This window comes from Crocuta crocuta, unplaced genomic scaffold, assembly GCF_008692635.1.
Source record: "Crocuta crocuta isolate KB4526 unplaced genomic scaffold, BGI_CrCroc_1.0 scaffold241, whole genome shotgun sequence".
Taxonomy (NCBI): Eukaryota; Metazoa; Chordata; class Mammalia; order Carnivora; family Hyaenidae; genus Crocuta; species Crocuta crocuta.
The window spans coordinates 3149415-3164773 of NW_027527807.1; the positions used below are offsets into that span (position 1 = coordinate 3149415).

The 15359-nt window shown below is 42.0% G+C and overlaps 1 protein-coding gene and 1 pseudogene across 1 annotated transcript in view; one reads left to right on the top strand and one right to left on the bottom strand.

Moving 5' to 3' along the window:
* The window catches only part of ADGRG4 (adhesion G protein-coupled receptor G4), a 105396-nt gene that overhangs the window by 40178 nt on the left and 49859 nt on the right, over positions 1 to 15359 (bottom strand). The window contains 3 exon segments of the mRNA XM_077773981.1: positions 165 to 210; positions 4001 to 4120; positions 8507 to 8641. Of these exon segments, the coding sequence (XP_077630107.1) occupies positions 165 to 210; positions 4001 to 4120; positions 8507 to 8641 (301 nt within the window).
* LOC144239897 (protein SET-like) lies at positions 412 to 1955 on the top strand (annotated as a pseudogene).

Consider the following 15359-nt stretch of genomic DNA (forward strand, 5'->3'; position numbering starts at 1 on the left):
TAACTAGATATAAAACTCATATTCGTATCTTGGTCAGTCAGAGTTCTCTGTAGGGTCTGGTAAGACGGTACGACTCCCTCTCATCCAACTGCCAACTAGGAAAATGGTCAGGGGCTAAGTCTCATTGCGAGCCAGAGACAAAGCTTGCTAAGAAAAATACTTACTGTTACTCGCAAAGTCCCAAAAGGCACAATGAACTTGATCATAATTCTAGAAAAAAAGACAAATCAGAGGTAAACACCTTTCCTTGTGGTATTTACCACACAATGACAACTATACACGAGTGTTTTCTTCTCCCCGTTTTTTCGGACAGTAGAGACACACACATATACTTGGACCCTTTGCAAGTTGGTGTTAAGACTAACCCCTGGTGACTTGGGGTTTACAAGTGAGAATGCAGCATGTTACTGCATGATGGTCTGATATCTGTCCTTTAAAGTATTTGGTAAATAGGAGTAATAAGAGCTTCTTCCAGAGGTGCATCTGCCCTTGTTTCATGGACTTTCCTCACAGCATAGCTCCCAAAGCCAGTCTTCACTCCTGCCTCAAAGGAAGAAAAAGAGACTGCCTCCTGCCTCTAAGCTGGAGGAGACACCAACCTCTCAACACTTGCCAGAGGGAGAAAAAGAGCAGCAAGGAGCTGAACATACTGATGAAGTACAAAATGAAATAGACTTCTGAACAAGCCAGTGAGGAGGTTTTGAAAGTACAACTGGAATATAACAAATCCTGCCGACCATTTTTTCAGAAGAGGTCGGAATTGATCGCCAAAATCCTAAATTTGGGGGTGACGGCATTTCTCAACCATCCACAGTGTCTGCACTGCCTGGGGAGGGGGATGAAGAGGTCTTGCATTACTTTTAAAAATTTTGGGGGGCGCCTGGGTGGCTTAGTCGGTTCAGCGTCCGACTTTCGCTTAGGTCATGATCTCGCGGTTCGCGGGTTCGAGACCCGCGTCGGGCTCTGTGCTGACTGCCAGCTCAGAGCCTGGAGCCTGTTTCAGTCTGTGACTCCCTCTCTCTCTGACCCTCCCCTGCTCACGCTGTCTCTCTCTCTCTCTCCTAGAAATAAATAAAACATTAAAAAAATTTTTTTGGGGGGGCGCCTGGGTGGCTCCAGCGGTTGAACATCCGACTTCAGCCCAGGTCATGATCTCTCGGTTCGTGAGTTCGAGCCCCAAGTCGGGCTCTGTGCTGACAGCTCAGAGCCTGGAGCCCACTTCAGATTCTGTGTCTCCCTCTCTCTCTGCCCCTCCCCCACTACTGCTCTGTCTCTCTCTGTCTCTCAAAAATAAACATACATTAAAAAATATTTTTTAAAGTAGGCTTCACACCCAGCATGGGGCTTGAATTCACAACACAAAGATCAAGACCTGTGTTGAGATCAAGAGTGAGATCCTTAACTGACTGAGCCCCTCAGGTGCCCCAGAAGAGGCGCTGCATTATCTGACAAGAGTTGAAGTGACAGAATTTGAAGAAATCAAATCAGGTTACAGAATAGATATTTACTGTGATGAAAACCCTTACTTCAAAAATAAAGTTCTTTCCACAGAATTTCACCTGAACAAGAATGGGGATCCATCTTCCAAGTCCACTGAAATCAAATGGAAATCCAGAAAGGATCTGACGAAACATTTGAGTCAAACACAAAATAGAGCCAGTAAGAAGCGACAGTGTGAGGAATCAGAGAGCTTCTTCACCTGGTTAACTGACCATTCTGACACAGATGCAGATGAGTTGGGACGGGTCATCAAAGACAACATTTGGCCAAATCTGTGACAGCACTATTTGGTTCCCGATATGGATGATGAAGAAGGAGGATGCGAGGAAGATTATGATGAAAAAGAAGAAGGACTGGAAGATATTGATGAAGGACATGAGGCTGAAGGTGAGGAAGATAAAGATGACAATGTTGGGGAGTAAGGAGAGGATGAGGAGGAAGGAAAAGCTGACTAATGGAACACGGATGGATTCCAGCCTTTCTTTTGAAATTTCCTCCAGTTCCTGGGAGCCAGTTGCGGTCTTTTTTTCCCCTCCTCTTGTGCTCATTTGCCCTGTTTTTTGAAGTGTCTCTTCTCCCCTTTTCATATAAAGATTTTTAACTTATTTGGGGGGGGGGGAAATTCCTTGAGCATAATACAGTGGAAAAATAATCTCTAGCCCTTTCTGTTCCAAATTATATTTTATCCCGTCCCATCTCAACAAAAACTTGATGGAGTCAACACCACTGTGCTCTGTAGGAAAATAGAAAAACTTTCTGCCTCCCCAGCTCTGCTGGAGGCTGGAGGGTGCTAGGCCCCTGTGTAGGAGGACTTATAATTCTAGCTTTTCCCCTCTTTTCTCTGTATATTGGGCTCTGAGATTAGAGTGTTCCTATGTGAATACGAACAGTGAGCATTTACCAACATGTACCTGTCCACCTTCTCTTGTTTAAAAAAACAAACAAAAAAAACCTTTAAAAAACGAGGTTATAGAAGGTCACCAGGGGTGTCTGGCTGGCTCAGTCAGTTAAGCGTCCGACTCTTGATTTCGGCTGAGGTCGTGATCTCATGGTTTGCGAGATCGAGCTCTGCGCTAAGCTCTGCACTGACAGCACAGAGCCTACCTGGGACTCTCTCTCTCCCTTTCTCTTTGCCCCTTCCCTGCTCACATTCTCTCTCTCTCAAAAATAAATAAATAAACATTTAAAAAATAGGTCAGCAAAGGGTGGGTTTGAGATGTCTGGGTGGGTGAAGTGGGCGTTCTGACAACATGGCTTTCCCTCCGGCATGTTTACTTGTGATGTCTAATGGACATCCTTGCAGTTGAAGATGACACTTTTATAAAAAATAAAATTCTCTCCTAATGATGACTTGAGCCCTGCCATTCGATGGGAGAATCAGGAGAACCTGTGAGATCATATTTGGAATTGACGTTTGTTATTACAATTTCGCTCCTGTTTATTTTAAAATTTTCTTTTTGTTTCACTGGAAAGGAAAGATGATGCTTTGTTACAGTAAAACTAAACATGTACACACACACACACACACACACACACACACACGATATTTGGTAACATTGGAATTTGCCATGGCCTCCTGGGAAGGCCCGGGAGGAGGCTGTGGATGGGCAGCGCAGGTCTGATGTGGGGTAGGTGTTCCTTGTGAAACTTTGGAGTTTAGAGGTCACAGCTGAGATCAGGTCTTATGGATACAAAGTTGAGCTGCATGTTCACTAGGCCTAGTGAGCACTCCTGGGGCCTCACCAGCTCCTACAGTGTCCACGGAACTGGAGACAATGAGAAATCGGTTACTGGTGGACGCTTGGAGAGCCGGGGCCCCTGCTGAAACTGAGAGACCTTACCCATCTAACGTGTTCCATTTGGTATCTGTTTTTTATTACTTCCCTCTCCCACTCTTCCTTCTTCCCCTCTAGAATTCAGACCTGTGAAAAATATGCTGTACCATATGGTCTTCTAGATCGGGAATAAAGGAAACTATTAAGACTTCACACTGGACATACATTAACATCAAAGAATGGAGTCGTAGTTCATTCTTATACCACAGCTAATTTTGATCATTTAGTAATACATGCCGTATGTTAAGCCATATGACTATGGCTTTCATTCTTTGGTGATAATTAATACATATTTTAAAGCTCTCCGTGGCAATTCAAAAGGATAAAAATGTTCAATTATTTTAAATCACTTGCCTCACTCAAAAGCAAATGGAATTAAATATCTGTAGTGCGATGGACAACCAAAAGATACACCTGCCCTAGTCAGTCCCCTCTGCCAATCTGTCATTGTGCTAGAAGCCCACCATTAGTTAGTTACCCCCTGAAGCTATGGCATTATTTCTAGAAGGCCTCAATTACCACACTTCTCTGCTATCTGGAATGGAACAGTCTTCATTAAGTCTTAGAATCACATCTGTTAAGTAGCCAGTTACGTTTAACAGGAAATTCATGGAGGGGTTCTGAGGGCTTTCGATTCCGAGATGAAACTGGGTATGTTGCCTTACCTGGTTTCCTCCTACATGTTGCAGAGTAATAACCACCGGGTCAGCCAAGTTTTGAATGGATGTATCTGAAATGCTGGCACTCACAACAAAGGTGGTTAATGCTTTAGTGACATTTTTGGTCTGTAGAGGAAACATACAAGGAAGAGGAGTTCAGGTCCTGAATTTGCAATTTCTTGCATGTTAATCAGCTCAGAATTATTAATGTATGGCACTGGGTGCAGAAATAGAGAAAATAAATTTGCAAGCTGAGAGGAAATTTTTATTTTTATTTTTAAATTTTTAAAAGATTTTATTCATTGTTTAAGTAAACTCTGCACCCAATATCAGGCTCGAACTCACGACCCCAAGACCAAGAGTCTCAACTCTACTGACTGAGCTCGTAGGGTGCCCCTGAGAAGAAGTTTTTAGAAGTCACTTAGCTCATCTTCCGTCTTCACATAAGGTCTCAATTTTACCCAGCTAGAACAATGCACTAATTCCAACCATACATCCAAATATCTGTCCAAAAAGCCTTGTTAGTACTTTGTTGTTATCTGCTACTCAGTACCGCACTAGCAACAAAGTGAAACTATTCCCAACTTTGATAACTCTCTGAACCCTGACACTTCACAACATGTCTTAGTTCTAACCCCTAACCATCCTTACTTACTTTTAAGGGGCCCCTCCTCATAAGAGACATAAATTCATCATGGGTTAGTTATAAGCCACCCCTTGTTTCCTCCTTCACAGAGGCTGGAAGCAGGGTGACAAGCATCCAGCTTGAAATAAGTTCCTGAGGACGGTCATCTCCTCCCTAAGGGACCGTGTACTCTGAGGCCAGAGCATAGGCATTTTGTGTCCTCGTGTCCCCAGCATGGCCTGACATATGGTAAGTATTTTGTCTTGCACCCAAAATGAGTCAGTTACTTTGTTAGGTGCCTTCCATGTACGCGATCTTCAGGCCTTACTGAAACAATATAGGCATTTTTCAGATAAACTGAGGGTTGAGGAGGCCCAAGGACTTGGACAAAGGTCACATAGCAAGTGAATGACAGGGCAGGGAGGCTTAATAAGTGTTGGTCTAAAGGAAATAAAATAGAATGTAGCTGTTGAGATGTGCAGCTTGCTAATTCACAGGCCCAAAGTGCCACAGGCCACGGCATCAGGAGGCGAGGCAGCTGGGAGAATGCCTCTTCTGGGGCACGCGTGAAGAGATGAGAGAAGGGGCAGGTACGAGACAGGAGGGACAGGGAGAAAGTCCCCTGAGGACTTGCCAAGAAAGCCTAGAGGAGGTGAGCCCAGATGATATCCCTTGGAGAGCCTGCTGGGGCACTTTCAGAGGATGCCAAGTACTCTTAGTTCTGAGCCCTGAAGCCACTGGGGACTGGGTAATGGTGAACACAGCCTGGGGCTCTGCTGGAAGCCCCTCACTTCACGTTCCTGACCGGCTGTGTTCATCCAAAGCCAGCCTAGTGGTTCAATGCTCCCTTCCCAGAGAAATTCCCCCGGGGTAGCCTGAGGCAGAGGTGGATCTATAGCACAATATGGTGGCAAGGGCCCTGGCTGACAGTCAAAAGATGAAGTGCTAGCCCCTCTTGTTTCTTGAACGTCTCTTCTCCTCTCTGTTACACTGATAACAGGAAGAAAAGTGGACCGGGTGATATCTAACAACCCTCTCAATTTAGATNAAATGGTGGCCACGCGGGAAAAGGCGCTAAATCATTTCTCACTCTTCCACTCTTTGGATCCAGGCTCAAGTTTTACCTGTTTCACCTCTGAACCTTTTAGAGAAGTTGTTTCTCTGCCCCCAGACACTCCTCCATCCTTCTCCCTGCCCTCTTTCGTCTCCTAGCTTCTACTCCACCCCGGGTTTCAGCCAACACCTCTCTAAGCCTTTCTTGACCTCCCAGACAAGGTGGGTGTCCTCGTCTATGCTCCCAGAGCCCCTGCACCATATTGTACTTCCCTAACGCTCTGTCCTTCTCCTAAAAGATGTTAGAGAGAACGACGTCAAAGCAAGGCTGTGAGACTTGGGACTTGGGGGAAAGGGAACTAGAGGATGGCATCTCTTCTAAGTACCGCCCCTCCCAACAATCAGTGGCACAGGCCCCTGGCTCCCATGAGGGCACGCACCACATCTCTCTTGCTCACCGTTGTATCCCCAGCATCCAGCACCGCCCAAGACACACAGTATTACTATCTCATTTACTTATGAGAATTCGATAAAGACTTGCTGACTGAATAATAATTGTGTGATCACAGGAATACACTGTGTCACCTCTAGGAGGTCCGTCCCCCTCTTTGACTCTCAATATGCTCATTGGTAAAATGAGATGGGATGCTCTGAGTTACAAGGGCCCTTCCAGTTGTGAAAGTGATGGCAGCCTACCTCTACTCCTTTATCTGGCACCATGACGTCTGTAGGCTAATTTTGGCAAAGATCTTTAATCCCCTTCGATGGAAGGTGTTAGTGAATAAAAATTACTTATTAGGTGTGAAATCTATGCAAACTATATTTATCTTCTATTCAATAAGACCAACACAAGCCCCCTACAGAAAGGAGAGAAATTAAGACAAAAATAATGGTATGTCAGATGAAACAGGGAAATTTCCAGCTTACCTAAAGGGTCAGAGTGCTATGAACCGCATTTTTATTAGTTTTTATTAAAGGTTTTGTTCATTAACTCTCTTGTCCCAGGGCTAACCAATTTTTATCCATTTTAAAACAAGGCTTAATAAATATGTATCTACTGAACACATGTTGGGTACCTCGGCCTGTGCTAGGATCCATGAAAATAAAACATGTCTGACCTGTGACATATGCCACAATCTACTTAGGGAAACCAGACTGGAAACTACGTGGAAGTGTAAGATAAGAATGCAAGCAGTGGGTGAGGAGGAAAGCAGGGGCTCATGAACTCCAGGCAGGCTTTCTGGGTGGGATTTGAGCAAACTCACAGGAACAAGTAGAATTTAGATGGAAAGAAAGGGGAGCCACTAGAGAATTCCAAGAGGAAGAACACCCTACAGATGTAGCTGGAGACAATGTGTTATATTTGAGTTGGTATGTGATATGGGTGTGTGGTGTACTTAAGTGGGTCCAGTTCAATCTCCATTCAATAACTCTGAATATTTGACCATTAAAAATTCATTCCTTTGGATAGCCTCTCTAGGAAATGAAAACATACTTCACTGTTAATGTATGGATCTCTTAAACACTTGATCTTTGGAGTAAGACAGCCTGGATTTGATTACTAGTTATGCCTCTTCCTAGCTGTGTGACCTTGAGCAAAATCACTTAGCCTCTTTGTTTTAGTCCATCCAAGCTGTTAGAACAAAATATCAGACTGAGTGGCTTATGAATAACAGAAACTTATTTGTCACAGCTGTCGAGACTGAAAGTCCAAGATCAGGGTGCCTACATGGTCAAGTTCTGCTGAAGGCTTGCTTTCTGACTCCTAGATGGCATCTTCCTGCTGGGTCTTCACATGGTGGGAGGGTCAAGCAAGCTCTCTGGAGCCTCTTGCATAAGATCACTGCCCCCATGATGACGGCTGCACCCTCATGACGTCATCCCCTCCCAAAAGCTCCACCTCCTAATACCATCATCCTGGGGGTTAGGGTATGAACACGTGAATGCTGGGGGACATGGCATTCAGACCATAGCTCTCTTTGAGTCAAGGTTTCTCATAAGTAAATGAGATAATAAAGTTAATAGTGATCATCAACTATTCCATGCCGGCCCCGGGTGCTGTCTTCCCAACAGCGAGATGGGACAGAGTGGGCCAAACAAATAAACCTGTCATTAGACTGAGCCCCTAAAATAGGCAAATAATAATAGCAACACATTTACACAGTGCTCATTACGTGTTAGGCAATGTTCTAAGCATCTTCTATGTACTAACTCCTTTAATCCTTCGGCAGCCCAGTGAGGTACTACTATTATCCTATGTTATGTTAGGAGGAAACTAAGGCCCATGGAGGCTGAATGACCTGCCCAAGGTCACGCAGGTAGACTACTGCATAGCTGGCTTGAATGTGAGCCAGTCCGGCCCCAGAATCTGTGCGCATCACCCCCACACCATACTGCCTCTTTGTTTTAATGATAGGAGGGACAGGGGCCCTCAGAAAAGCCTCTGTGCAGGTAGGAAGGAGCACAAAACTGCCTGGAGTTTTGTGTCCTGGGGAGATTTGGGAGGAAAGCTCGGGCCAGCTGAGGCGGCATTTCAGCAGGAGAACTCGCTGTTCTTTTCGGGTTTGAAAACATCTTGAGGCCTCTGTTTGGTCACCAGATAATCCTTAAGGTTCCGTCCAAAGCTGAGAGGCTGTGAAAATTAAACACTGTGGAACATCATTAAAGAAGACGGGGATTCATTCTGAGGGCCGGGGCTTGTGCCAGGAGACTTGCAGAATAAATCAGAGAGGATATTCTAAAATAAACAGAACATCATGAAAATAGCAAGAGTTCATAATTACGATGAGTCACCGTATGCCACCTCGTGACAGTTACCAGTGGCAAGAACTTACCTTAAAGAGTGAAGTTTGGCCAAAAAAATTAAACAAGATGGTGTGCAAGTTGCTAAGAGGAATTCTCTCCCTCAGTGATTTAGGCAAATATATGGAAGCCAAAATCCTTCCCAGAGGGACTTCACTCAGATAAATCTGCCAAGACAAGCCGGAAATGGAAACTAGAATCATCACCCAGGAGCCTGAAGCCCTCCCAACCTCCCCACCCTGGCCGCAGCCACAACCTCAGAGCATCACGCTGTAAGGCTCAAGGGTGGGAACGAGTTCTACAAACTCTCCTTTTACGGGTATACATAAGCATGTTGGGCATGCACACGCACGCGCTCTCTCTCTCTCTCTCGCTCTCTCTCTCTCTCTCTCTGATCACAGGGAAAGACATGACCAGGGTGCACACAGACACACACACACAGAGACACACACACACTTTTTTCACTCCAAACTCATCTCTGACTTTCTCTCCTTCTGATCTACTTCCACCTGGGTACACACAGAGGTGGAGAGGGGAATGATGAATCACGTGATTTGCCCAATTTATTTCTGAGTCAGAGAGTCTTTGAAATCAGGCCCCCCTTTGCCCATACAGTTCTGAGAGGGGAAAACAAAACCTAACACAATACTAGCTAGCAAGAGGCACTTACCCCATATTTCACTAGGCAATGCTTTTCTTAAAAAGTAAGGCAGGGAAGTGAGGCGTGAGGCCTTAGGAATTCTGCTAGAGGCTCACTATGAGAAGAATTGGCTGATTTGATTTGGTAATAGTAGTTTATAAGTACTAGAACATTTTTGAGAGTGAAAAGGGGCTTTGCCAATAAACTGGGACCACAATTTGTAAGCCTGGACAATCCCAGGCAAAACAGGGTATACGGGCACCCTTACATGAATTTGCTCATTTAATCCCTTTATCAGCTCTGGGGCGTATGTTGTATCATGATATCCGGAAATGGACGCTCAGGGAGGTTAAATGACTTGTCTAGGGTCACACAGCTGGGATGTAATTGAATAAAGATATTTGCCATTTGGGCTCACATTTCCCCCATTACCCATGCTGCCTGTCAAGGAACTATTATCTAGCTAGCTGTATCCTGAGGAGATGAGGGTTTATAATATTTTGAAAAATTATTTGTGAACCCCAAAGCCATATGGTTCTTCTCCCAGCACAAATAAACTCTGCTCCGGCAATGAAGTACCACGGAGAAGTCATGATTTAGCTTCAGTGTGTAAGCAGTTTGGTACCAAGAATGCGATTGAGGTTGGTGGATTTGCTTCTCCACCAAAGTCTCTAAGAGAAAGCCCCACATGTAGCCAAAATACAACGGGGAAGTCAACATCTGCCCGCAGCATAGCTGACTAGCTTGGAATGGACTCGACTTCCCTGCAGAGAGCTATACAAAATAACCACGACGACGCAAAAGCACTGGAAAATACCCAAAAGGAGGCAGGTTCTGGACAAGCATAGACACTTAGGAAAAGGTAACATTAAAAAGCGAGTGATTTGTTTTTACAGCTCTTCACCTGATGGCAAGGTGAGACTATGAACAGCACTCAATAGGTAGAAAACTTGCTGTCGGAGTGGCATGAAGAATCGAAAAACAAAGTCCAGGGTAACCACAGTCTGTCACTGGAAGGGCAAGGTGGGGGATGGGGTGAATCATGGAAAGGAGAAATCTAGAGAGGAGGAACCAAAATTCTGAGTATAAACTCTGCCTGGCCTCTGACCCACTAATGTACAGGACAGACTCCAACAAAGACTACCCAGAATGTCCACTCCATAACAGTCACAGTATCCAGTACATAATCCAAAATTACCCCCCCCACCCCCGTGCAAAGGAAGAATGAATGTAACCCATTTTCTTTTTAAGTAGGTTCCACACTGCGTGTGGAGCCCAACACAGAGTTTGAACTCATGGCCCTGAGATCAAGACCCGAGCTGATATCAAGTGCCAGGTGCTTGCTTACATGACGGAGCCACCCAGGTGCCCCAAATATCACCCATTTTCAAGTGAAAAGACAACCAATGGAGATCAACCTGGAGGTGATGCAGATGTCAGGAGTTAGGACACAAGGATTTTTAAGCACCTGGTGTCATTACACTCAGGTATTTAAAAGAAAATATACTTGCAATTAACGCAAAAAAAGGAAATAAAAGCAGAGAAACAAGCAAAAAAGGGGACAGAATGGAAATTCTAGAACCAAAAATACAATATCAAAAATGTTTTAATTTCACTGGCTAGGTTTAAGAGAAACAGGAAGATGATAGAGGTCACTGGACTTGAAAAGAAATCAGAAATTATACTATCAGAAAAATAGATAGTAAAATGATTAAAAACATGAACTCAGCCTCAGGGACTTATGGGGCGACCTACAAAAATCTTACATACATGTAATTGGAGTCCCAAAAGGAGAGGACAGAGAGAATGGTGAAGAAGCAAAATTTAAAGAGACAATGATGGAAATTTCCCCAAGTTTGATAGAAGACATAAATTTACAGATTTAAGAATCTCATCAAACCTCAAGCAGGATAAATGCGATGAAAAACACACTTGCATACGTAAAACCAAACTGCAAAAAAACCCCAAAGAAAATATTGAAAGCATCCAGAGAAAAATGGCCTTTTACACATCACATACAGAGAAATAAAAATTCAAGTGATTACTGATTTCTGATCAGAAAATGTGGAGTGCAGAAGAGAGTAGACTATGTTTAAAACGCTAGAGGGGAAAAATGCTGCCCAGGGAATCCAGAATTCTATAGTAAACAAAAATATCCTTCAAGAATAAAGACAAAATAAAGACATTTTCAGATAAATTAAAACCAAGAAAATTCATCACCATCAGACCTGTACTACAAGAAATGCTAAGTAAATTTTTTCAAGTTGAAGGGGAATGTTACCAAATGGAACCCTGGCCTTCGGGTAAGGATGAAGAGAGCATTGAAAGTTATAAATATATACACAAATATGAAAACCTATTTTTTCTCTCGATTTCATAAGACTCTTTAAAGAAATAATTATAACATTGTCTTGTGGAATTTTGGATCTTCTTAGATAAAATATATATGACAACTATAACATAAAAGACAGAAGTGTAAATGGATGTGTATGGTCAAAGTATTTTACATGACATGGTACAATATTGCTTCTAAGTAGACTGCAGAATATAAGGATGCATATTGTAATTTCTAGAGCAACCATCACCAAAAATAATGCACATACATATAACTAAAGAGTCAGTAAAAAATTAAAATTCAATTGTAATATATATTAAAATTAACCAAAAGACATCAGGAAAAGAGGATCAAAAACCAAAGGGATGGATAGAAAATAAAATAAAATGGTAATCCCCAACCAGATCAAACATTACATTAAATGTTAAAGGACTTCACACTCCAATTGAAGTGCACTTTGAATATGAAGAAATAGAAAGTAAGAGGGTGTAAAAACAAATGTATGTAGAATAGTAAGCAAGAAAAAGCTGCAATGAGTGTATTAAAATCAGATAAAATAGACCACAACACAAAGAATATTACCAGAAACAAAGAAAACTATTTCATAATGATAAACTGGTTAAGATTAGAGTTATTATGGGGGAAGACAAAACAACATAAATGTATATTATATTTATGTCATATTATAGCAGAGTCCAAAGAGAAGTAAGGCAAAATTTGACACAGCTAAAGGGGGAAATAGACAATTTCACAGAGTGAGAGATTTTAACACCCCTCTACACTAGGAAACAACTAGTAAGCAAATCAGTAATGACACAGATGACCTGAACAACATTATCGACCACCTTGAGATCTAACTGACATTCATAGTACAACATATCCAACAACTAGAATACACCAACTGGTTCAAGAGTGCGAAACAAGTCTCAACAAATTTAAATGGACTGAAATTATTCCAAGTACATTCTGTGACCCATATGAAATAAACAAGAAATCAAAAAGCAACAATATGTGTTGGATGTTCCCCCAAATATTTGGGACTTAAAGAATGCACTCCTGGGGCGCTTGGGTGGCTCAGTTGGTTGAGCGTCTGACCGGCTCAGGACATGATCTCACGGTTTGTGGGTTCAAGCCCCGCGTCAGGCTCTGTGCTGACAGCTAGCTCAGAGCCTGGAGCCTGTTTCAGATTCTGTGTCTCCCTCTCTCTCTGCCCCTCCCACGCTCATTCNCGCGAATCAAAGAAGAAAGCAGGAAATAGTTTGAACTGACTGCACATGAAAATACAACCTATCAAAATTTGCAGACTGCAGCTAAAACAGTGCTTAGATAGATATTTATAGCTTTTTATGATTTACTAGAAAAGAAGTACCTAAAATCAATGGCCTATGGTCCCCCGTAAGAAACTAGATAAAAGAGAGCAAAATAAATACAAAATAAGTATGTGAAAGGGAATAATAAAGAGCAGATAGTAACAAAATAAAAAACACAATAAAGAAAATTAGTGAAGCCAAAAGTTGGTTCTTAAAAAGAATCAACAAAATTGAAAAATCTCTAGCTATACTGACCAAGAAAAAAAGAACAAGAAAAGAAATTAACATTATCAAGAATTATAGAGGGATTGTTACTACAGATAAAAGATTGACAAATTAGTCAGCAGGCCAATCCTACCTAAGGCTTGTTTTCATATATCTCACGCTAAAAATAGCTTTTATGTTTCATTTTTAAAAGTATGTGAGGAAAGAACGGAAAGGGACGGAAAAGAAAGGAAAGGAAAGGGGGTTAGAGAGAGAGAAAGAGCCGAAGGGAGGAAGAAAAAGAGAGAAAAAGAAAATAAAAGTTTCACCAGAGATCGCCTGTGATTTACAAAGCCCAAAATATTTACTACCTTTTACAGAAAAACTTTGCTAACCATCCCTATAAATCCTACAGACATTAAGAAATAGTTAGGAAAGGGGAACCTGGGTGGCTCAGTCCGTTAAGCGTCCAACTCTTGACTTCGGCTCAGGTCATGAGTTTGTGACTTCAGCTCAACTCATGATTTGTGAGCTCCAGCCCCTCATTGGCCCCTGCATGGACAGTGGAAATCCTGCTTAGGATTCTATCTCTTTTCTCTCTCTGTCCCTCTTCTGCTTGTGCATGTGCTCTCTCTCTCTCTCTCAAAATGAATACAAATTTAAAAAAAGAAATAGGAAATATTATGAACAATTATTGTCGACAAGCTTGATGAGTTAGATGAAATAAATTCTTAGAAAAATATAACTAACCAAAACACACAAGATGAATCAGAACATCTAAATGGCTCTATATCCACTCAATATATTGGGTTTGCTATCAAAATACTTCCCACAAAGAAATTCCAGACCCAGAGAGTTTCCTAGTGAGCACTATTAAGCATTTGATGAAGGAAAAGCAGCAACGTTGCAAATGCTTTCCAAAAGTAGAACAGGGACTATTTCCCAACTCACTTTTATAAAGTTGGCACAACTCTAATCTAAAGTCCAATAAAAAAATTTAGAAAATAATTCCAGACCAACATCCTTCATGAACATAAATGCAAAAATACTTAAAATATAAACAAGTTGAAAATAGCAGTATATAAAAATGATAATACATGGTGACCAGTAGGTTTTCTTCCGGGAATACAATATTGGTTTAACATCCTAAAATCAATGTAATTCACCATACTAGAAGAATAAAGGAGAAAAGTCAAATATTATTTCAAGAGATACAGAAAAAACATTTAACAGAATTCAACAACCATTTACAATAAATTTTTTCAGCAATCTAGGAACAGAAGGTAACTTCCTCAATCAAATAAAGGGGATCTAGGGGCGCCTGGGTGGCTCAGTCGGTTGAGCATCGGACTTCGGCTCAGGTCATGATCTCACCACTCATGGGTTCAAGCCCTGCATTGGACTCTGTGCTGACAGCTCAAAGCCTGGAGCCTGCTTCAGATTCTGTGTCTCCCTCTCTCTGCCCCTCCCATGCTCATACTGTGTCTCTCTGTTTCTCAATAATAAATAAATGTTAACAAAAAATTTTTAATAAATAAAGGGGATCTGAAAACAAAACAAAACAAAACAAAAACATGGCTAACATCAGAGTAATGGTAAAATGGTGAACACATTTCTTCTCATATCAAGAATAAGACAAGGATGCCAATTTAACCACTTCAATTCAACATTGTATTGGAAGCACTAATATCAAAAGAAGGCCAAAAGAAAGGAATAAAAGGCATAAAAATCAATAAGGGGAACATTAAACTGTCTCTATTGCCAGATGGCATTACAAAGAATGTCTTAAGGAATCTCTGCAACAGGCACCTGGGTGGCTTGGATGGTTAAGCATCTGACTTTGGCTCAGGTCATGATCTCACAGTTCATGAGTTCAAGGCCCATATCGGGCTCTCTGCTGTCAGCACAGAGCCCACTTCAGATCCTCTGTCCTCCTTTTTCTCTGCCNAAGATACAGAGAGGATCAACTTTATTTTTGTATACTTGCAGCAAATAATTGGAAAATCAAATTTTTAAAAATTCCATTTGCAACAGCATCAGAAAGCATAAAATATTTAGGAATAAATCTAACAAAAGACATATGAAACTACTCCACTTAAAACTACAAAACATTGGGGTGCCTGGGTGGCTCAGTTGGTTGAGCATCCAACTCTTTTTTTTTTTTTTTATTTTTNACAGACTCTGAAACAGGTTGAGCATCCAACTCTTGATTTACGCTCAGATCATGATCCCAGGGTTGTAGGATCAAGGCCCACATCAGGTTTTATGCTGAATGTGGAGCCTGCTTAAAATTCTCTCTCTCTCTCCTTCTGCCCCTTCCCTCACATGCACTCTCTCTCTCTTTCTAAAACAAAACAAAACAAAAACAGTGCCTCTTAAAACACTATGAAACATTC